Source organism: Bombyx mori, chromosome 4 (genome assembly GCF_030269925.1).
Source record: "Bombyx mori chromosome 4, ASM3026992v2".
Lineage (NCBI taxonomy): Eukaryota > Metazoa > Arthropoda > Insecta > Lepidoptera > Bombycidae > Bombyx > Bombyx mori.
The window spans coordinates 9,711,177-9,733,921 of record NC_085110.1 but is presented as its reverse complement, the minus strand read 5'-3'; the positions used below and the strand labels follow the sequence as shown (position 1 = coordinate 9,733,921).

At 38.3% G+C, this 22,745-nt stretch overlaps 1 protein-coding gene across 8 annotated transcripts in view; it reads right to left on the bottom strand.

Moving 5' to 3' along the window:
- LOC101741527 (v-src sarcoma (Schmidt-Ruppin A-2) viral oncogene homolog (avian)) overlaps window positions 1-22,745 on the bottom strand; it is a 54,444-nt gene that overhangs the window by 5,873 nt on the left and 25,826 nt on the right. For 2 of the 8 annotated variants that reach the window (XM_038021723.2, XM_038021721.2), the window contains 17 exons: window positions 18,114-18,233; window positions 11,044-11,341; window positions 10,659-10,945; window positions 10,052-10,248; window positions 9,049-9,968; window positions 8,706-8,957; window positions 7,914-8,224; window positions 7,401-7,580; window positions 6,523-6,667; window positions 5,523-5,651; window positions 4,127-4,252; window positions 3,423-3,537; window positions 3,267-3,343; window positions 2,749-2,839; window positions 1,978-2,121; window positions 1,412-1,600; window positions 952-1,025 (listed from right to left, as the gene is read on the bottom strand). In XM_038021723.2, coding sequence (XP_037877651.1) covers window positions 952-1,025; window positions 1,412-1,600; window positions 1,978-2,121; window positions 2,749-2,839; window positions 3,267-3,343; window positions 3,423-3,537; window positions 4,127-4,252; window positions 5,523-5,651; window positions 6,523-6,667; window positions 7,401-7,580; window positions 7,914-8,224; window positions 8,706-8,957; window positions 9,049-9,968; window positions 10,052-10,248; window positions 10,659-10,945; window positions 11,044-11,341; window positions 18,114-18,233 — 3,655 coding nt within the window. 8 annotated transcript variants of the gene reach the window in all.

The following is a 22,745-nucleotide window of genomic DNA, read 5'->3' as shown; positions in this document are numbered from 1 at the left end:
CATGGTAATGCAGAAGTTAACTTCCATTATGGTTATATCGCAATGTTATCTTATAGATGTTGTGAATTTACCCGCCCGGGCGTTGCTGAAATAGCCCCCTAGGCTACCAGCGTATAGGTATGGGTTTTTTTTATGAATTTTTGTTTTACAAGTTGTAAATTTATGATACGAAAAAGGAACTTAACGTGGCTTATATAAGCATGTGTCGGCAACGAATAATAAATCCATTTTGATCGCTGCTTGTTCTTTTACAGTGTTTCGTCTCAATCATGCAAACGCTCATTGAATATCTACGATAAGTAAATCAAATAATTCGCCTACCTCAACACTTTAAGCAAACAAGAAGCAGACTAACTATTGCAAACTCAAGATCATAATCGACACTATTTTTTTAAATCTACGTCACAAGTCCTTCACCATTTTTTGTTGACACATGCGTTCGGAACCCAATTTTAGAAAAATACCTCTTTTGACAAACGCCTAAAAGCGAAAAGATTTCGATATCATAGTCTAACTAAAAACTGTATACGCAGCACCTAAAAATCTAAAAGTAGCTAATAGGACATTATTAGACATCACATCACAAAAGCTTTGTCAGAACTCAGGAATGTACCAGTTTAGCCACTTCAGGACGCTACGAATATACTATATTTATATATATGTATTATTTAATTTTGCTCTAATTTTTTTATGAACTCTGGCTCGACATACATTTCACGGTAAAATCAGCACAGAGCACTTTTCTTTTAATTTATATCTTTCGCAAACTTGGGTACATTTCTTTCCATCAGCGTCTAAATTTCGAGGATGATTCGATTCGACAACACACGCAGCAGAGCAGACTCAATCAATTAGGTACTTAGTATTTGAAATAGGTCTACGAAAACAATGAAAACCGATAAATAGTGAAGTGGCAAGATGATGCAGTCGCCGTTCGCGTCCCAAGCTTACCGGGGTGCACTGTTGCGACTCCCACGAGCTTGTCGCCGCCGCGGCCCGGCCTCCCAGTGCGGTACTGCCGCCACCTACGTACGCACACACGTGTACAACGGCACGGGACACTACGGACTCACAGCACGCAGTCTCGTTTGCGAACGATTCATTACATTATTAATTCAAACTATATATTTATATAAAGTCGTCAAGGAGCAGACCGTTTCAATTTTGAAATCATTTCAAATGTCTCAACAGCACTATTCACACCGGACGCTGATAATGATAGCATTCTCATGCCGTCACTCTTAAAGATCTTTCGATTAGGTTATTTGGTATTTTCGAAGATTAGTAACGTTCAAACGTCACGCATTCAACGAAATAGCCCTACGATCGTATTAAGCGCCTAATGTACCCTAGTTATAAGTATATTGACAGTCGTCGTTACAGATTCGGATAGCGTGCGCGAGGGACGAACCTGGCGCGGGCATGTCGAAGGAGACGAGCGGGTCGAGGTCCGGCGGCTGCAGCGTATGCAAGTCTGGGCGGGCCGAGCGCGCCCCCACGACTGCGCGCAGCTCGTTGCGCACGTACTCCGACGTGCCGCCCGCGCCTCCCCCCGCGCCGCCGCCCGCCCCGCCGCTCGTCCCGCCGCCGCCTCCCGCACCTGTGGGCACACAGCACCTCAGCCGCCGCACTTGATTGCTGTATATTATAGGAATCTAAAACGACTAGTTGCGGTACGGTGCCGAACATGTCTATCCAAATTCATTTCGTAATAAAATCAAAGCTTAAGATGCGAAGATTGTTCATGCAGAGCGATAGATTCAAAGGCAAAATATATGAAAGGTCGTAAGCTCGTCGACGATGATCTCAGGACAACTCGGAAGATCTTGGCTTTGGTTCCCTAAAAACTGTACCCAGGCATCTCGTTCGTCGTTTATAAGAAAATCTAATCGAGATCGACATACCGTCTCTGTCGCGGTCGTGAGTCCGTCACATGTTGCGACAGGTCGTGTGTGGTGTCGAGGCGAGGATACTCACATGACAGCTGGTGGTCGTGGGGCGGGTGGGGCGGGTGAGGCGGATGAGGCGGATGGGGCGGGTGCGGTACGTGTGGCGGCAGCGGCGGACAGCGTGCGTACTCCGCGCAGTACCCGCCCGCGCCCTCCTCGTAGTAGCCGCCCACTGCCACATACGCCGCGATAGATTAGCCTAAATATCCTACTTTCGAACACCTGGACCTCCTCACCTACCTAAATGGGAAACGGCTTCTCTGCTTCGCAATTCGATCGACGGGCAAGACATAACTATCGCTGACCGTGCCGAGACAAGTCAGCTCGCTCTAGAGATTAAAGTTTGAAAAAAAATTGGAGAAAACTGTCGAGAGCCCTTTTATACTAAAATTAGATCATCGTAAATAAAAGCTCAAACATGCAATTAGTTCGAAAATGTTATCCAAGAATCGGAAGACCCGAATTTAGCAGGGCACTATTTCTATAGTCTACGGGGCATGCTGAAGACGATTTCAAGAATGTCATGCTTTAAATACTCTATCTGCATTACACATCTACGCCTAAAGATTATTTTACTTCACCCTACATGTAAAAAGAAGCTAATAAAATACAAACACTATCTTGTACTAATTTTTTTGAGATCGATCTACCTCGCTGAATTGTTTTTAATTTAACGTTTTAGGCAGTACGAAATATCACAACAGGTTGGGAAATTTTTAATTATTATATTTGCGAATGGTATCACAAATAATGTATGATGTTTCGTTGTCTGCCGGTTGAATGTTGTCTAAGCGCGTACCTAGATGCGGTCTCGGCGGTCGGTGGTAGGGTTGCGGCGACATGGGCGTGTGCAGTGCGGCCGCGTGCGCGTACCCGCCCGAACCCGGCACCTGTACGCACGCGTATATAACACATTTTAATTTTCAGAAACCATTATATGAAAAATTAAAATACATTTTTTATTTTTAATCTGGTGATATCAGTGAAGGCAAAGTATTAAAATTATAATATTGTCATCGAACTTTAATACGTGTACAAATATTCATTTGGAATTTTGATGATGGTGAAAAATACCTTCAAAGAATACGTCACGACATAGATAGATACAGGTAAAGCTAGTAATAAGAATTGAATTTAGTAGGCTGTACACAAAAAAATAAATTTCGTAATTCAACTAAATTAAAGATTAAAAAAATTTTTTTTAATATTATATAAGTCGTAGTCAATAGGCTGTTACATAAAACAATATTTTTCATATAAAATATGATAAAATATGAATCTTAGAAAGATTGCAAATAAAAATAAAAGTTTACTTACACTAAGCTGTCTGCTTAACATGGGGTTCTGATTAGTGGTAGTCATTTTATTTGTACCATAATTTGACCCTATTTGACCTGAAACGAATTTACATTAAATCAGAATCTACACAATTTCAAAAAGATGTTATTTACATATAGAAGAAAATGAACTCACTCGTTTGATATAGATTATGATGATAATCCGTTCGAGTCAGAGCCACGTTGGGCGGAGTCGCGGAAACGAGAGCATTAATGGTCGAACCAAGATCCTGCTGGGGCTGATCGGCGGCCTGCAATCATTCCAAATAAGATAAACGGTACACAACTAATAATATTATTGAAATTTATTCAATGTCAATAGTTTGCTGTTCTGTGAAAAAAAATTATTACTCAACAGATTGAACACAACTTGTTAATAGGTTCTTGCAATCAAGAAAACGATGTGATGGCTTTCGTTCACATCGGACTTAGCCAATGCTTAAATTAGGAAAGAAGTTGGTTGTATTTGAGAATTCACTATTAAAAACCAAGTAATCTAAATATATTATGGGCCGTTCCTTTGATCTTTCAAAAAGCACTGACATCCTAGAAATTTAAATATTTCTGAAGAATGATCGTGTTAGCTTGTAATACTACATTATAGTCTATAGGGTAAAACAGCCATTACAGTACTAATAACCGTGATATCTATCTGCCTACGTTACGTAATTTTTGAGTCGAGCAATCCGAAGAGCCAGCTGAGGATCATCATGGCGTTAACCACCGCAACTAATCCAGCTGTAATACGATAAGGATCGTGGGCGATTGCGCAGGCGAGCGAGGCAATATGAGATAAGATTAACCGTATCGGGCGATAGTGTAAGGCAAGTGTTGATATACCTCTGGCGAGACGAGCATCTGCTGCGAGCGCTGCATCTGTAGCAGGCGCGCGCGCTGCTCGGCGATGGAGTGCGGGCGCGAGCCGCCGGCCGCTGGGCTGGCGCCGCCCGGGTACATGCTGCACACCTGCGCACAAGCACCTCGTTACTGACTCTACCTATTCTAGTTTAATATGAAATGATGACCCCTGGTCATTTGGTGTTTTTTTTATGTACCAAAACAAATTATAAAAGAAAATGTAAAACAGAAAATATAAGGATAGACAATTTGTCTTTAGATTCATTCGCGAAGCAATTGCTCTTGAGTTGTTAGGTCTCCTTCGGAGGCGCTCGGCCAGTTGTTAGCAAATCCCACCCCTCCTGGCTGAGCTTTTGTTTGCCCACCTGTCCTGGTGAAACTAGAAAGGCCTCTGGGCCACCAGTAATATATCAATCATAAAAAAACAATATCTTTCAGGTTTTCTCTAGAATATGACCCTTTTAGGAACCAATATTGGTTACTTAATAATTGAAGACATGATTGAATCAAGGGGATATGATACAGTTTGTTAATTTTGAGAAAACAGGCAACAAACTTTTGTTACTTGTACCTTTTCTTCGTACATAATTCCTTCATCACATGCAATTTCTAAAAATCGCCTTTAAACCCGGAGTTTTAAGGTCTAATATAGTTTATAGGCACATAGCACCTTCATTCAATGTAAAAACTCAGAAAATTATACTTAGCCCCTTCATCCATTCATGTCTTCAATTGTACTAAGAACTTTGTCGTTAAACGGCACATTACTTATCCCTCAATCGATTTTAAATAACTGTACTATTAAGCAAAATTCTCTCTCTTCTTTTTTTTTCATGAGATATCGTAATCTAAATTAGTTTAAACTAAAACTGATTTTTAAACGTTTCTTATTAACTTTTAGTTCTATTAGCAAATACACTGTACAGTGAAATACATTTGTATTTGTACTATGTACTATCTCCATAAACTAGACATATGTAAGCTCCATTATTGTACACAGCAGCTTTACTCATTTGTACATTTGGATAACCAAATTTTCAGTTCTATGTTGTTCATCGTCTTTTAGCAGTGAGGGCACAAAATTCGATTCATGTCGTTTGTATACAATGTTTTTTTTTATTTTTTTATTGCTTAGATTGGTGGACGAGCTCACAGCCCACCTGGTGTTAAGTGGTTACTGGAGCCCATAGACATCCACAACGTAAATGCGCCACCCACCTTGAGATACAAGTTCTAAGGTCTCAAGTATAGTTACACCATATACCATACGTTTGTATATCATAAATACACAAGTATTAGTTTGAGAAATTGATTTCGATTATTATCTTCCTGAATATAATTTGTTTTTTTTAAATCTTAAATTTTAAATCTAACTTACCGGACTCTGCACAGAGAATGGCGGCAGTGCACTGGGACTCGTGACATTTGTATTCTTCGTGACCGTCTCACACTCGTGCATCAGTCTCTGTCGGATGGCGTTCACTATCGCAGTCTTCTCTTTCATGCCCTGCAAACGAAACGGAACATAAGCCAACTGTTTAAAGTTGACACTAACAAAGCAATATATCGTCGTTGTCAAACCAAAATCTGCTATGTGCACTTTATGAGATTTTTCCTTTTTGACCTTTTCGTATAATTCGCAGTCCTATCTACCGGAAAAAACTGTTATGTGTCTAATATTTATCTATAGCTTTCATTTTATATATTTCTTAAAAATTCACCTTCATATAATTTTTTATACGAAAACGTTTTTACTCATTAATTCTAAATAGAGTTTTTGCACATAGCAGATTTTGGTTTGACAGCGACGATATTCTAATTTTATATTAACGATATTTTTGGAACGTAGTTCCTTACGGCAGGCTTGGAGGGGATAGGGATTTTGCTGCGCGACCGAACTGAAAAAAATGTGATAGTAAAACCGTAAGAAAAAATCCGTGGAAAAAAGTGCGTGGAATAAAACCGTTAAAAAAGTGCGTGGAATAAAACCGTTAAACGAGACGTGCGCAGGCGCGACAGTCTCATACACAAGCGAGTAGTGTATAATACCTTTCTCTTTATCCTTTCTTTTCGTTCTCTAATCCCTTCTCTCTCTATTTAGTAATTATTTCTATTTCTATGTAATTTTATGTTGTCAACCAAAAATAAAGAGATATATTTTGTTATTTTAATTGATAATTTGAATTACTATTTTTTTTATTTTACGTAATTTATTATTTCCTAAAATACTGAATTTCCTAAATACTCTCCCGTACTTGATATAAAATATCTAAGGTTTTCCTTGAGTAAGGGGAAGAAGTTCAAATAGATTTTGAGATGATGTGTACTGTAACAGAAATGCGTTTCTTGGTATTTTTTTAGTTAAAATACAAACGAACCTGTCTTTGGCGCATGCTAACATCAGAAGCGGAACGATCCGAGTCGGGCATGCTCTCTATGAACTCGTCCAATATGTCGGACAGCATCAGATCACTGGGGACCTCGCCGTCACCGGGAACGGCTTGAGTCAGGCTACTGCTACTTCTAAAACAAAACGCAACCTTTTATACAAGGCCAGGATACGACCGAATAGTATGAGCCATAACACGTCATAGCTCGGCGATAAGTGTACAACGTTATCGCTCAAAAGCACAATTAAATAGAAGATATCAGAAAAATCTAAATCGCACTAACGACAGTTTTCAAGAGAAACTTGCTTACATTAAAATTTCGGTTTCGGTTTGCCTAGTAAAATTCCTCGCTCAGTTAAAGATCTTCACATTCTCGTTCCAATCATGTTATAATAATAAACTATAGACTATTAAACAATGGATACGCTACATGCGTTTGAAAAGTTTTTTTTTAATTGCCCTTGTAGGCAGACGAGCACACGGCTCACCTGATGGTGAGTGGTTACCGTCGCTCATGGACTTTAGCAATGCCAGGGGCAAAGGTTAGCCGCTGCCTACCGGTCAAAGAACATTTTTACTTTCACCTGTACTCAAGTATAATTCAGTAAAACTATACATAATTGTTAAGACGTGTTGTGAGCCAACATAGGTATGTATCTAATTACATCTGAAGCGAGGATTATCACTTTCCGATTTATAGGTTATAAATTAATTGTACGAATATAGTGAGACATTGTTGAACTCATACCCCAAGGCGAGTTTGCTGTATACGCATTATAATGTCCACGTATTTCCGTGACTATTAACTCCAAGTTCGACGTTTCGAATAACGTAAAGGATTAGGTAAGCTGTAGTTGGGAACTGACGAGGGCGGCTGGCTGTTGTAGGTGTGGTGCGGCGTGGTGTTGGTGTAGTGCAGGGGCGCGGGCGCGGAGGCGGGCGGGTAGCGCGCGCCGCCCTGCAGCACCATCTGCAGGTGGCTCTGCGCAGACGAGCACTCCGCCGTCGGGCCGTCGCCGCCGCCGCCGTTCACGTTGCTCGCCCGACTGCACAACATCAACAAATACTTATTACACTATGACAAACGGGTTTATTGTGACGCCACATGGGAAAACACGTATTCCTGTTCAGTTATGTAGAGTAGGATTGCGATATATCACAGACGCGCCTACGAAAATGAACATTACAGAATCATTAAAACTTCAATGTCACGTCTTAAAATGGTGAACGGTGTTCTAATTTTTATATACTCGTATTGGTTGCGGTAATCATTTAACTAGAAATATATGTATATTAAATAAATCCTATTTCAAATTTTGCAACATACATTTCAAAAAGCGCTTGAATGTGTTGGAGAAGACAAGCAATTATGTACTGACTGGTTGACTCCGGTGAGTATGTTGGAGAGCGTCGAATGGTGCCGCTGGTGGTGTTGCATGGCGTGGTGGTGATGATGCTGAGCCGGGTGAGGCGGAGGCGGCGCTCGCGGTCGGTTGGTGGGTCCGTAGGGGCGCAGGCTGGGGTTGGGGAGCGGCAGCGGGGTGGTGGGCGTGGGCTGCTGGCGCGCCAATAACGACACCAGGATCTGGTTCTTTTTGCACAGCGGACTCATGCCCGGGCCGCTCGTCGCCGGGCTCCCGGCCGTAGACGTCGCCGTCGATGACGCTACCGATACAGCACTGGACGTCACCTGTAACAATATATTCGTTATAATCGTAACAACAATCACATTGTTCTTAGTCATCGCTTAGCATTAAGTGATTATTAGAGCCGAAAGACATCACAACGTAAATACTGCCGTCATTCAGTATCCTTGTTTAAGTTATTGGATATTTGCGTCTTTGTGTACTAAGTAAAGGCAGTACGCGAGAAGTGGCGACGTCTTGTGAAGCGCACCACTACCCGAACTGATGACCACGACAACTCTGCCACGAGTGAAAACACTAATAAGATGAACTAGTAGAGAACGTAGGTAATAAGATTATAATATCGGATTTTTTGACATAGCATTTCAAAATATAACTTTACCTGTCAAACAAAGTTCAAGGCACAGTCAAAGTCAATCAAATATACACAGGGACGCAAATGAAAAACTTATGTGTGCTAAGGGTTTTTTTTAACATTATTTGCCTATCCGTACGCGTTAAATTAAGAAGACCGACGGGACAAACCTGTTGATTCTCTGGGGTCGCTCTCTTCATATTACCGCTCATCGCTTTGGCGTCTTCGAATTTGCGTTTGACACCGGCGATCCTATCCAGGTAGTTGTCGCTTCCGTCCTGCGAGCGTCCGTTACCCGCCGGGCCGTTGCTGCTCGACAACAGCTGGGAGAGGAGCGCGCTGGGCTGGGACATACTGCGATTACTGTCCGAAGCGCTTCTTCTCCCTTCCTCCGTATCTTCGTCTGATTTATCGTTTAATATCTGAAGATAATGGTAATTTCGCAAGTTAGATAAGTGGCTATGTCGCAGCGTTCACATGTACATACACTACAATATCGAGACGGTGACTAACCTTAAGGAGGACGTCGGAATTATTGTGATGAAGCTGTTGCATGGAGTGCTGTCCCGCGGAGTGCGAGGCGTGCGGCTGCAAGTGCGCCTGCGGACGCGCGTGCGACGGCGCGGAGTGCAGCGGGGAGAGCGCCGCGCCGGGCGTGTGCGGGGTGTGCGGTGTCATCGGCGTGTGCGGGGTGTGCGGCGCCGACGTCTCGCTTCCTGTCGCCTCTTCGTCTTCTTGCTTCAATAAATCTTTCAGAATACGATTGTTCGAGTTGGAGTTTGCTTCGGAAGACGAATTAGGCTTCTTGCTCAACAGCGTTCGTAACCGATTTGGCTCTTCAGGAGGCTGTACGACGTGAGCGCTTTCACCAGGAGTGGAAGGCGCCCGAGGCGTGAGCGGGGTTGAAGGCGGTCCCTCCACGGACCCATCCTTGGGTTCCTTGGAATCTTCATTTGACATTTCACCAAGGAGAGAAGAAGCCCAAGGTTCAAACTCGAAATCGTTTATAGAAAACGGATTCGTGGCCGGACTGACGGGAGATCGATACCGCGACTCGCACATGGAAGACTCTCCGTTGGTCACGGAGGGCATGAGCGGGCCGCCGACCGCAGGGCGAGGGCTTTCAGATTCCAACATATCTATCTCCTCATCACAAAGAACGCTGTGCGTTGACATTATGAAGTCAGGTTCACCAGAAGTGGCCTGAGACCTGAACAGCCGCGATCGGGCGCTGACACGCAACCACGGATGGTCGGGGGTGACGCGCAGTCGAAACGGTTCACTGACTGCAGGCGGCGCAGGCGCTGATGCTGCTTCCAGCAGATGTGCAGCAACACGTAGACGATCAACACTGTCAACCAAGTCCAAATATCGAGTGCCCACAAGAGAAACTGGTGAGTTTACTATACTGTCCACTGCACTCAAGTCACAAGCTGGAACAAATTGAAAGTTGATTAAGTTAGATGGCGCATAGATGGAAGGCAACAAAGCCTGTAAACAGAATATCGATACGCACACAAAATATTAAAATTGCAGTCTAATCTGAAGACGATATGATCGGACTGCTTGGCGGTGATGGCGGGCGGGCCGCCGTCGTCGGGAATAAGAACGGCCGACGCGTCGTCGCAGCGCCGGATGACGCACATGACGGAGCCGGCCTCCTCCGAAGAAGAGCCGCGCACTGGCGCAGCGTGTATCACTGTCTCCACGTAACTGTAACGCAAAAGAACACTTCAATCGTGCAACATGTTAACAATTATGTATTTACCGTTATCGATTAAAGCATTCAACAGCGATCGTGTCTCAGCAATAGATTGTTACTATGTGCTTCGGCATCGTAATTGGAAAAATAAAATATTATTGTTTTTATTTTAAATATATTCTTTAGATATTTTTTTTAATGTACAGAAAAGTAACATCAAGGGCCTACGTGCAACAACGTTGATGATTCAACAAATTTCTATAGACAATTATGATGTATTGTGACTACGATAACTACATAATATTTATTTACAATAACAGTTTAGCATCCTGTTATCGGTGTAACATAATATTGGAACATGTAATTAGAGGTGTGGCTGATATCAGGTTATATTTAACAATTATAAACAAAAAGTGCTTACACGCCACAGTCAGTCCCATTTGAATTTTTAACGAGGAGCCTTGCTTTCACAAAGTGGAATTTATCAATATCTGCCGAGTCCCAGTTGAAAGATTGTATGTTCCTAAGTAACGGTCTTAGTTTCGCATGATCTTTCTCATGTAAAATCGAAAATATCGATTTCCTATATAGTTCTGTTCTATCGTGAAGAATAAACTCCTTGATATTATCTGATACACACTCTATTTCACCTTTCGAATTAATTTCCAATAAAACCCATCCGAGGTTATTGGTGTAATGTTTGAGTGCCTGGAATTTAAAAAAAACCGTTATTATATAACTATACTTTTAAAAAAAATCATATTTAATTTTGGCGTCATGGCAGCTGTAACGCAATCAACGCTAACCTCAATTAAAGTTGTGACTTCAGAATAATGTAATCCGGTGCAGGGCAACTGCGGCTGTGTTGAGCTGATCTCCCCGGCCTGTACTGGTGATAGACACTGGGGCGATCGTAGGGGACACTCGCTGGGACACTCGCGTCGCCGTTTCAATACCTCCTGGATCTGACGCGTGGCCTCTCGGACAATACCGTTCTTGTCCGGTTGCTTTACTTCGGCGAGACAAGTACCAAGAAGCTCCTCAAGTTGATTTATAGTTTCGTTTTCAAGTTTCCGTCGCTCTTTCTCATTCTGGCACTTATTACTGGAAAAAAAAAAGTTTGTTATTCTAATACAAAATCACCAACTGGTAGCTAGTAAGCTGGTGATGGGGGAGCCTATAGACATCAAAATGTTAATACCGCCTCCTAGCTGGTGACGTGAAGTCAAAGTCTCAATTGTAGTATCACGGCAGAAATAGGCAGGATGGTGGTACATAGCCGTGCGGAATTGCAGTAAGTTACGGCTGGTACGGCCATTGCTTTTATCTTGAAGTCGTTCATGAACACGTGATAAGTACGTAAAAAAGGTACCTACCTACCTATGAGATATGCACATCAGCATAGTCGTATCGCTTAATACCAGTACATCAAGCACTTTATTTTTATGGCCGCCGCTTCAATTTTTACTTAACAAATTTTAAAAGCAGTAAAATTACCAGTACACCGAAATCTAAAAATTTTGCAAAAATACATTATTCTAATTCCAATATTTGCACAGTCATCAAGTGACGACCTATATACACTAACAAATATATAATACTTTTTGGCATCTGTCACATAATCTATTGAGATTAGATAAGGTACAATAATTTATGAAGATTTTTTTTGTTTTGAAAACTTATTGTTCCTTAGTATTAAAAATAAAAGACAAACCGTACTGATATCTGCATGCAGAAACATTTAAACAAAGATACGACATCGAGATATAAAGGAAAACAGAAGCGAATTCGTATCAAAGAAATGTGACAGCAACATACATACGATAAAACCATATTAATAATTATACATTTTAATGGAACAGAAATATGTTCAATCGATATAATAAACGCACTGAATACAGATTTGCATAAACGAATTATAAAATATAAGTTGAAGCACCAATAACAGAATTTAGCAGTACTAACCCAAACAACTCTTTAACATTGAAAATACATAACATTTTTATTTTAATGGAAAACCTAACCTTCGTTTTGAATGTATTGAGCTAAGTCAGTTCGAATTTCTATTTAAATCTCTACTTAACTCTACGGTAAATAGTATTTACCTAAATTAATTTACGCTCTACGTGTATAACATTTGTACAGAACACACAGACTAAATTCCTCCGAGGTTTTGATACATTTAATTACAATACGTAGTTTTTGTGTAGTTGAAACTTCGTCTTAAATTTATTCAACAACCGGTCTTGATGGACAATGTCTCGTAATTCGTAAGTGGCCCTTGTCCTTTACGACTCGTGCAACACGTTCCGGCAAGTGATAAGCCTGTATGTCACAATTGATTTTTTACGTTATGCAACGTTGCGTACGTTTAGTCCTTGTATTTGGACACTGATCACCGAAGCTAACATTGTCGATGTCAAGTGAAAGTTATGAGTGTCTGTCTATCGAATTTCAATTCTCACTACAGCCTTAAAAGATAGGCAAACTCTTTTTACAAGTAAAATTTCTCTTGTATGGTAGGTAGTAGATTTGTGAAATGCTTGCTCCGTTATAGTACTATAATAATTTATAATTATTTGTTAGTTAAGAATCAAAGTTATGAAAATGTAATAGCCGTGGGTCAAATAGCACTCTCATGATTGTTAAATTTCAAAAAAACCTATTAAAGGCACGTACTCGTTGAAAGTCAAAACATTAAGGAAAATGACCGCTGGCGCGCTGAGTTCTTAGAAAGAAGCCAGCAGACTTGAAAAGTACAGCCTAAATCAAACCAGGTCGATATTTTGTTTGTTCCCATACATTTATGTAATACATACTTACCTCACCATAAACAAATATACCAGGAATTTTACTCCAGGACATGGACGGTTTACAAAATGTGATGTTAATTCATTTTATCAATATATTTTTTTACTAATTGGTATAGTGAATTTATTTTTACATCTAATAACCAATTACTAGCAATAAACCAATGTAGCAACGTCGTAGGCTCTCATTTAATTTTGTAATTTGGTTTCGAACAATAACAATATAAAAAGAATCCGCTTTCGTGTCGAATTTTAAAAATATTGTATTTAATTTATATACATAATTTGAAACGGTGAATATTTTAACAGTTATATGTAGCTTCTAGAAAACAATTATAAATGGATTCTCATCTAGATTTATAAAAAATAAAAATCTATTTCAAAAAACTTTTTTGTTTACCGTTCAATAAAATTAATTTTCGCAAAAAACTAAGCCCTCATATTTAGGACACTTAGGTATAGTAATTTTATTTATCAGTAATACACAAAAAAAAGCTACGGAAAAGATTGTATTCTGATATAATACTCAGAGAGCTTGCTCTTAGTCGCCTTTTATGACACCCACCGGGATGGGGTGGTGCTTAATATTTTAGGACAATATGGCATATGTTCAACTGCATGTTATGGTCGTTTGTGTTTTCTATAACAACATCGCATTGTTGAGATCTGGATCAATACAAAAAATCGGCACAATAAGTCTTTCGTAAAGCGAAAAGTTCCTGATTTCGATAAATCGTCCGAACAATGAACAGGATCGCTATTTGGCACTGACTGACTGATTAACCACTAAAAGTAGTCATTTCCAGGGAGTTGTCGGAGGTATCTGGTAATCACGTCTCTTTTGAAATCGAACGTTTAACACGTACCTATCATGTTGACAAATCGAAAATTTTAATAGCTTCTATGAATTTCAACTCAGATGGTAAAATTATTTTAGGTTAATTTTACAAATTCTAATTCAACTATTATTGTAACCGTGAAATCTTTAATTTTACTTACTTATTTAGCTTAGATTATAGAATTTACTATAATTTAATAAAATTACAATTGTTAGATTTGTACAAATCTCAATGTATTTTAATTTATAATTGGTAAGTACAATGGGCTCCACAAACTTATAATCGCCCGTTCAATATTAAAAAATTCACACTTGAAACAGAAAGCCTGAATGCACATAAATTCTTGCTATTACTATAACACTTTAAGCTTTTATATTCTTTATGTCTATGTATTGATGCTAGTTTGAACAGTCAAGTTATAATGACTATGGGCCTTTAACTGGCTATCATAATGCGGAATGATGGAGTCTCTTGCCAACTACGGTTGAGAAAAAAGTTTATATTTTAAAATATCACACGCGTAAAGTTCTTTTCAAATTAAACACACACTGATTTCACTCAAAACACAACTTTGTATTCGAAATTAATATGATTATGTGCCAAAACCGAATTTGTTTTACACATATTATTTGTTACATAATAAAAGTGACGAGGACAAAACTTCATACAAAACAGCTGTTATGCTAAGCTTACATAAGGATTCCGAAGAAATATTAAGTATGTTTTCTTTTCTTGGGAGTAAAAAACACAAAAAGGACTTTAAAGATCAAAATTATAATGGCGTAACTCGAATGAAAAATTTGGATAGTAGATTTTATTGTACTTCATATAGAAAGCTAGCAGCATAGCTGCATACGAACGCAGATAGGATAAAAACTATGAATAGATCCACAATTCAATTCAATTGATTAATTAGTTCTTTGGTTTATTTTAAAAATGGCGGTTCGATAAAATTACTGTTGTAATGACTATGAATAAAAGTAAAAAACTTTTTTTATTGAATGATGGATTACTGGTGGCCCAGGAGCCTTTCCAGTTTCACCAGGACAGGCGGGCGAGCAAAAGCTCAGCCAGGAGCGGTGGGATTTGCTAACAGCTGCCCGAGCGCCTCCAAAGGAAATCTAACAACTCAAGAGCAACTGCTTCGCGAATGAATCTACTAAAGGATCGGAATCGCGACCTGTCGCAAAAAACCGGAATAAAACTCAGCGGGCTGATGCATGGGTTAGGTTGCACGTCAAACTCTTTGCGGAGGTCGACGAGTAGGGTTACCAAGGTCCGTAAGCCTGCTCCTAGCGTTAGAGCTGAAAGCGTCTAATGCAAGGGTTATTGGATCTGATGGATCCGTAAAGACAGTAAAACTGCCATTCGTTTCATGGCAGATAGCTTTATCAGACATAATCGAGCAGAGCTAAACAAGAAAACGAGCAACCCATGCCAGAGATCTTCGGCGAACGAAAAAAGACCAGAGTAGTAACAGAACATACAAAAAATAAAATTATGTGTTAACAATTAATTAAGCCCTTAACTGTGAAAATAGCTAACGATATCTATGATTTTTTTATAAGACTCGCGCACTCCGTCAATGGTCACATAGTCAAATCTGCTATTAAAGGTGAGTCAATCCAAGAATCCCCTAGGATTTCTAAGAAGGAGTAAAGGCTTAATTAATGATAAAAATATTAAAATTTTATTTCTTGGAGGTATTCAAAGGATGCTATAATATGATGACTTGAATATTACCGATTATATTATTTAACGGATTAAAAATTTTTATATTTTTTTATTTTAGCCAGTTTCCGATATTTCGACTTTATTGCTGTTACCATGATCATGAATGGACTGGAAAATCTCTCACGACCATATAAAAAAGCATTATCGACATTTTCCTAAAAAGCTGCCCATATCTTGTCGGGGCAAGCCTTCGTTCTATTGACCATCCCCAAAAACTGATTAGAAAGAGACTAGATTAGTTTACAAGATTTGTCTACCCCTAACATCCTACCCGCAGCATTTAGTCTATCAGTGATCATGGCACTTACAACAGCGCTAAAATATCGAGAACTCACTAAAATAAAAAATCATGGTAATAACCTGTTAAATAATGTTTATGTTCGACTATTAGTCAGGGGATATTGGAATTCGACCCCGGTAACCTCTACCTGGCGGCTACTGTTACTACATTCTCTTAACTCATTATAACAGTATCCGTTCCTCTATTATCTGCTCCAAGTTCAATATATTTTCTCCCTAATTTCATTGGTGGATAGGCGCTACTAATTCACCTATTATAGCAACGAAGCATTCATAAGTTAAAATATTCGCATTATAATATTAATGATAGTACGACATACCACATACCAAACATAGTTAATGTGGATTAAGTTAACATAACAATATGGTTTTTTTTATTGCTCTTTTAGGCAGACGAGCATACGGCCCACCTGATGGTGAGTGGTTACCGTCGCCCATGGACTTCAGCAATGCCAGGGGCAGAGCCAGCTGCTGCCTACCGTTAGGTACTCTCCACAAGTCTCGTTTGCAGAAGGACAAGTCATAGCGCCCAGGAAACGCCGTGGAGGGGAGCTCGTTCTAAAGCCGGATAGTGCATAGCAAAAAAAATCTCTGGAAACGCACTGTGGATGAACGCAGTGGCTCCAGGTAGTTTGAATAAACTTCTACTCTGCGGTGGCGAGCGGTGCGATGGTAAAAACGAGATGATGGAACCATCTCAAACAATTGCTCAGAGCATTCTCCATGTAAAATACGGTACAAAATACAGAGAGAAGCGAAGTCCCTCCGCAGACCCAGAGGTTCCAAACGATCTGTGAGAAGGTCTTGAACGACGCCTTCAGCTCTAACACTAGGAGCAGGCTTAGAGACCCCGGTAACCGTACACGTCGAACTCGACAAAGAGTTCGACGTGCAACCTAACCCATGAATTAGCTCGCTGAGTTTCTCGCCGGATCTTCTCAACGGGTCGCGATTCCGATCCGGTAGTAGATTCATTCGCGAAGCAGCTTCTCTCGAGTTGTTAGGTCTCCTTCGGAGACGCTCGGGCAGCTGTTAGCCAATCCCACCCCCCCTGGCTGACCCTTTGCTCGCCCACCTGTCCTGGTGAAACTGGAAAGGCCTCCGCGCCACCAGTAATCTTCCAATCATAAAAATTTTTGTCTTGAATGAACTTATTGTCTATGGCCTCCGATAAACACTTAACGTCCGATGAAGCGCGAGCTCGTCTGCACGTCTTTACAGAAAATAAAACAAAGTTTTTTTTAAAATCTAAAATGTTATTTTGTTCATAATATTTGGAAATTTGTTTATTTTGCTACCGTAATTATCGACTATTTATTTTCATGACTTTTTCGAGCTATCGTGCAACAAGATTTTGATTACAACATCAGTGACACTCGTATTATGACTGTATTTTAGGTGGCTTTTAAAAAGTAAAAGATTATATGTGTCCCATATTTATAATTACACGATTGAGTAATAGTTTCAAATACTCGAATGTACTTTTAATTCATACAAAATAAGTTGGCAACATGGCAGTTTTTATATTTCATTGCTTTATTCGATAGCCCACCAGGCGTTATTTTTTTGGCTTGGCTGTTTTTGTCTACAATTCGCCATATTGAATCCGCTGTGACGTAACATCCACCCATTATAACATGCGACTCGCCAAAACAAATCGTAACACACGACGCTTGTCCAAATCTGTTGAACAAGCTCAAGAACATCAACGTATAAATACAAGACTTCTAAATTCTCATGAACATTTCCTATTTTACTTCACACGCAACTAAAACTTTGCTAATTTTTTTTTATTTGAACCAGTTTTTAAATAAGTAAAAAGATATTTCGGAAACGGTATGTGCCGGCATACAATCTGCAGACACCCATTAAACTTTTCGAAACATTGAATAAACAGCTATTTAAAAAAAGGTTTTTGCAAAACACATTTAAATACGAATTGTACAAAACACCAATTTTATATATTTTATTGAGTAATGTGACATCGATACATCCGATTCGTATCCTGTTATTACAATGTACCTATCTATTATTATGCAATTTTTTGTGCTTTTTCCTAACTCATATCATTAAATAAAGATTAATCGGTAACATTTAATTTAAGGTACCATAATGAACACGGAACAAAGACCAGCGGATACTGAATAGCGGATCGCATTTAACACATTCCAAAACGCATGTATGTATACGTACATTTGAGTTTGTTGCGTATTGTCTGACTTTTTTCTTATCTTCTTAACCGGCGCTGTCACGCTCATCTTGCCTTGCATTCCCCTCCATGTGTCTCCCAGTTGGAGGTCACAGGACTCAATTCTACAGAAGCAGCAAAGAAAAAAAATAAACTTTTATTAAAATACTATGATTTGTAGATGTGAATAAAAAAAAGAAATGAACATGATCTTGTTCTTGTGATATTTTCTAATAAATGATTTAAGTTTCCCCTCAGGTGACCTTTACATATTCGTAAACTTAAATGAAAAATATAGCGTAATAGCATTTTTATAATGACTTTTTACCCCACTAGACATTGAAGTAAAGAATACAAAGGAAGCGTCCGCTCCAAAGACGATCCCCCAATCACATAATTACATACTGTGGTGCAAGCTCATGACTCACTTTTCTACTAAATTGAAAACATAATGGTATTGTGTTTATTCAGGTTTTCAAACGAATATTTTACATTCGATTTTAAAATATTTTATTTAACAAATTACATTCATGTGGGGACTTATTCTTCAATAATGGGCTGACTATCAAGGAATGATGTTAATATTGACACGGTTCATATCAAACACTAGGTACAAAGCAAGCTGAACCTTAATGCAAAAGTGAGACAGAGATATCCAGTCGAACGACGCCTACCGAGGAGCCCCACTACGCAACCTCACTGCGACGGCCGCGCAACCTTGAAATAATAATGTTCGGAATAACAACAACGCGCTACAAGCGTGACCAGAAATAGTATAATAAATAATTCTCGAAAACGTTTCAAACCTTTGTCCAGTTCCTATTGCACACATCCTGTTTTTTGGCACATCTATCTACTATTTTATAATGAATATATAGCTTTTGCAAAAATGCCAATGGTTATGTATTTTAACAGCTTATTCAAGATTATTATGCACTTCAAGACAAATATAGCTTTATTAAATATTGTAAATGATAGACAATAAAAATGTTCACGGTTCGAATTGTGTGTATTTATTAGCACTGATACTTAAACTTGAAACGGTGAAAGTTTGCAAGCATTGTCACCAATCCGCCGTTGAAGGTTTCGCTTTTTCACTGGTTACTCAACAAGTATTCGTCATCGCGGCAACCGTTTTTTATTAAATATCAGAATGACTTTACATAGAAATGATATAATAAAATTTGTGTTACACTAAAAATATATATCGATACGTTTGTACCATTAATTCAAGGATGCTTGTAAAATGAGAGGGTTCCAACGATATGTTGAAACAGAGATGAATTAAACATTATTTTTGGCAACACCGTATGTATAGGTTCAGTTTTTTTTTTTATTCAAACTAATCGATCTGAATTGTTTTCAATGTTTTAATTTCATTCATTTTTATATAATTTATATTTAATATGTAACAATAAAATAGTAAATATGCCTTATTTGTTTATAACATATATTTTGAAAAATTTGAGGTTATCCGGTGGATTCTTAAATATATCTCCGTATGCTGCTTATGATTAATTATTATGAAACACCTAGTAAGCATAATATGTTTTTTGCTTATACATTTCGAAAGCCGTGCAAGTTCTAAAAATAACGCTGTATCTTTTTTTTCCGCAATCATTGAAGTTGTTGTCCTCTGTAGGGATATTTTTTATTTCACACTTGACTGGCGGTAGTTCGAGAAGACATGAGTAGAATTATGTGAAAGCCGTCTAGGGGTTGTGAGCCTTAGATTAATTATGTTTCCTAAAACCTGTTAACGGCTTGAAGTTTAGGAAGATAAGCGAGGATTTGCGCGTGAGCGCGCCCTTATAATGAAAACTATGTTGAAACCTCACATCGAAACTTGGGTGTTCTGGGACAACATGAACATGGGTGTTTTAGTAGGTAGCCATCCATGAAACACCTTGAGGAATTTCATCCGCGAAGCAGCTGCTCTTGAATTATTTATTAGGTTTCCTTTGGAGACGCTCGGGTAGCTGTTAGCAAATCCTATCACTCCTGGCTGAGTCTTCGCTCGCCCAGCTGTCCTGGTGAAACTGGAAAGGCCTCCGGGCCGCCAGTAATCCCTCAATCATAAAAAAAGTCTTTTACTTTTATTCATAGTCATTGCAATAGTACTTTTATCGAACCGCAATTTTTAAAATAAACCAAAGAACTAATGAATCAATTGAATTGTGGATTTCTATTCATAGATTTTATCCTATCCGCGTTCGTATGCAGCTATGCTAGCTTTCATATGTGAATTTAAAAAAAAAGTTTTATGACTTATTATATAAAAAAAAAATATTCAAAATATCAACTATCAGTAAATGAAACCGACATATTTTAATGTAATTTCGAATATATATAAATAAATTTACAAAATATAGAAAGTAACAGTACTTTTCAAACTTAGATGCTTAAATAAATTACAATGTACATAATTTTTAAGATTAAAATATTAAACATGTCTTCAGAGTAATTGAAAAGAATAAAACTGTTTGAATGATATTATAAATAATGGATATTAATTAGATCGCTTTATGGGCAGGCAAGCTGTTAAGTAGTTATCGCTCATCTCGAAGTTGAGGTAGAACTAGTATATAATATTTCCCTTAAACTTTGCTTAATATGTGCATTAGTGACCACTTGCGTACGACTGAATCGTGTTTTAATGGAGCTTATATCGCTATATCAGAAAACACATATCACCGCCCGTTATCTAATCTGCGATATAGACATTGACTGAATCACCGTGACCTGAACTTAACTTATCTAGGTAAAAATAGGTTAGCAAGTAGACTTTACTAGCTAGAAAAAAATATAACTATATTTACTTTAGTCCTTTTTTACCAATGAGCATATTACGACAAAGGACAGAAGATACACCACTTATATGCAAATAAATGTCTGTCTTTTTCTAATCAGGAGCTCAACTGACCGGATAGTCAGCACAGGATCAACAAGAACAGTTCACGCAAAAAAAAAATATGATGGCGTTCATTTAGAACAAAATCTGAAGAAATGAATTCTTAATCCTAATCTACCTTCGAAATACGAAAATATAAAAAATGTAATATAGTGTTGCAAAACTTAAATAAAGGAAAGCACCTATACCTAAGAAATATTCAACTTTTCAAAACAAATTGCTAGAAAATATTCTAAAAAATAAACTTTTGATTACTTAACTCTTACGTGAAAAGTTTATTCATTTTAGACTGCACTTGAAATAAAGTGTGTTGAATAAAATTGTCTGTCCTTGTAGTTTTATCTACTTTAAAGAAATAAAACTTGTTCCGGAAGCAGAACCCACCGACTATGTAAAATATTACGTATTCTGCAATAGTAATTAAAGATAGTAATAACATAATGTCTCTACTGTATAAATTATAACACATTTTGTTTAAAAGTTAGGCTATTGTCTTTGAGTCTCGAAACTGAAGCAGCCTATATGTCCACAAGATCAACATTTACCCATGACTTCAACAGTGCCACATGTGTTATATTACGTTTTTCGCGAATTAATATACCACGTGGTTTTTTCTACAGTTCGGGTAATCGTAGGTTACCGTCTCTCATTGATATTACTACATAATAAATGGTGAAACTTATCTCTACCTTGTGCAGTGGACAAGTAGTAGGCGGAAAAAACTTCTCTCTCTCTATAGCGGAGATTGAAAGAGGTTGAACGATCGATTTGTAATGTTTCCGGTTACGTACAGTGATTTTCATTCTTTATTATTATCCACCCGGCTCCCAACATAGTTAATCTCTAAAACATGAAATCATTGCTTCGATAAAAATTCAGCTTCCATATAATTTTTTCTATGTATCGTTATGTTTTAGAATGTGTTCCTCACCTGGTAGATATTATAATATTTTCCTAGCGCTATGGTATTTCGTTCTTTAAATAGAATTTAAAAAAGTGTTCTCATAGGAAAATAAGAAGGGCTTAATGATATTGGGTTTTTAACTAAATATTCAGAATTCCGAAAACTCAGGGAATATTTTTAAATTGCTTTGTAGATAAAATTTCGTCGTGTTATAAAGCAAAACCACCCCGAAATGCATCAAGCCAGCTACCACACGATACGTTTTCTAGTTCTAGTTTCGAGTGAGCAGTGGCTTGGTTGGTTGTGACACTGTCATGGGTGACGTCCAACGGTGATTACTACTAACACAACTCATCAAACAATGTCAGCAAAAAAAATTAGTAAAATATGTAGTAATTATCAAGTGGAGACTTTAAGTTCAGTAGATAATATTTGAGTTTATTGTTATGAACCACTTATCCTCAAGTTACCTTTTAGTTCGTCTGACCTGAAATTCAAGGTAAACATCTTAATGCCTTAATTTAGATAAGGATTTTTATTTGCCCTGACGTTCCGAGAATGAAAGAGTTGTGATATAAATTTTTTTGATGCCAAATATTATAGAAAATATGTGCAGAAAAAAAAAGGAAAAAAAAAATTCTCATGTGCAATATCGATGTAAGCATAATCTACTGCATTTAATTGTTACATACATTAAATAACTTTACGAATGTGATCAGTGTTGGAGTTAAGGGCGTAATTGTTCAATTCAATTCACTTAAATAAGGCACAACAAAGACTTTTTGAAAAATTCAATGCTTTTTTGACATTGTCTTCTATCTT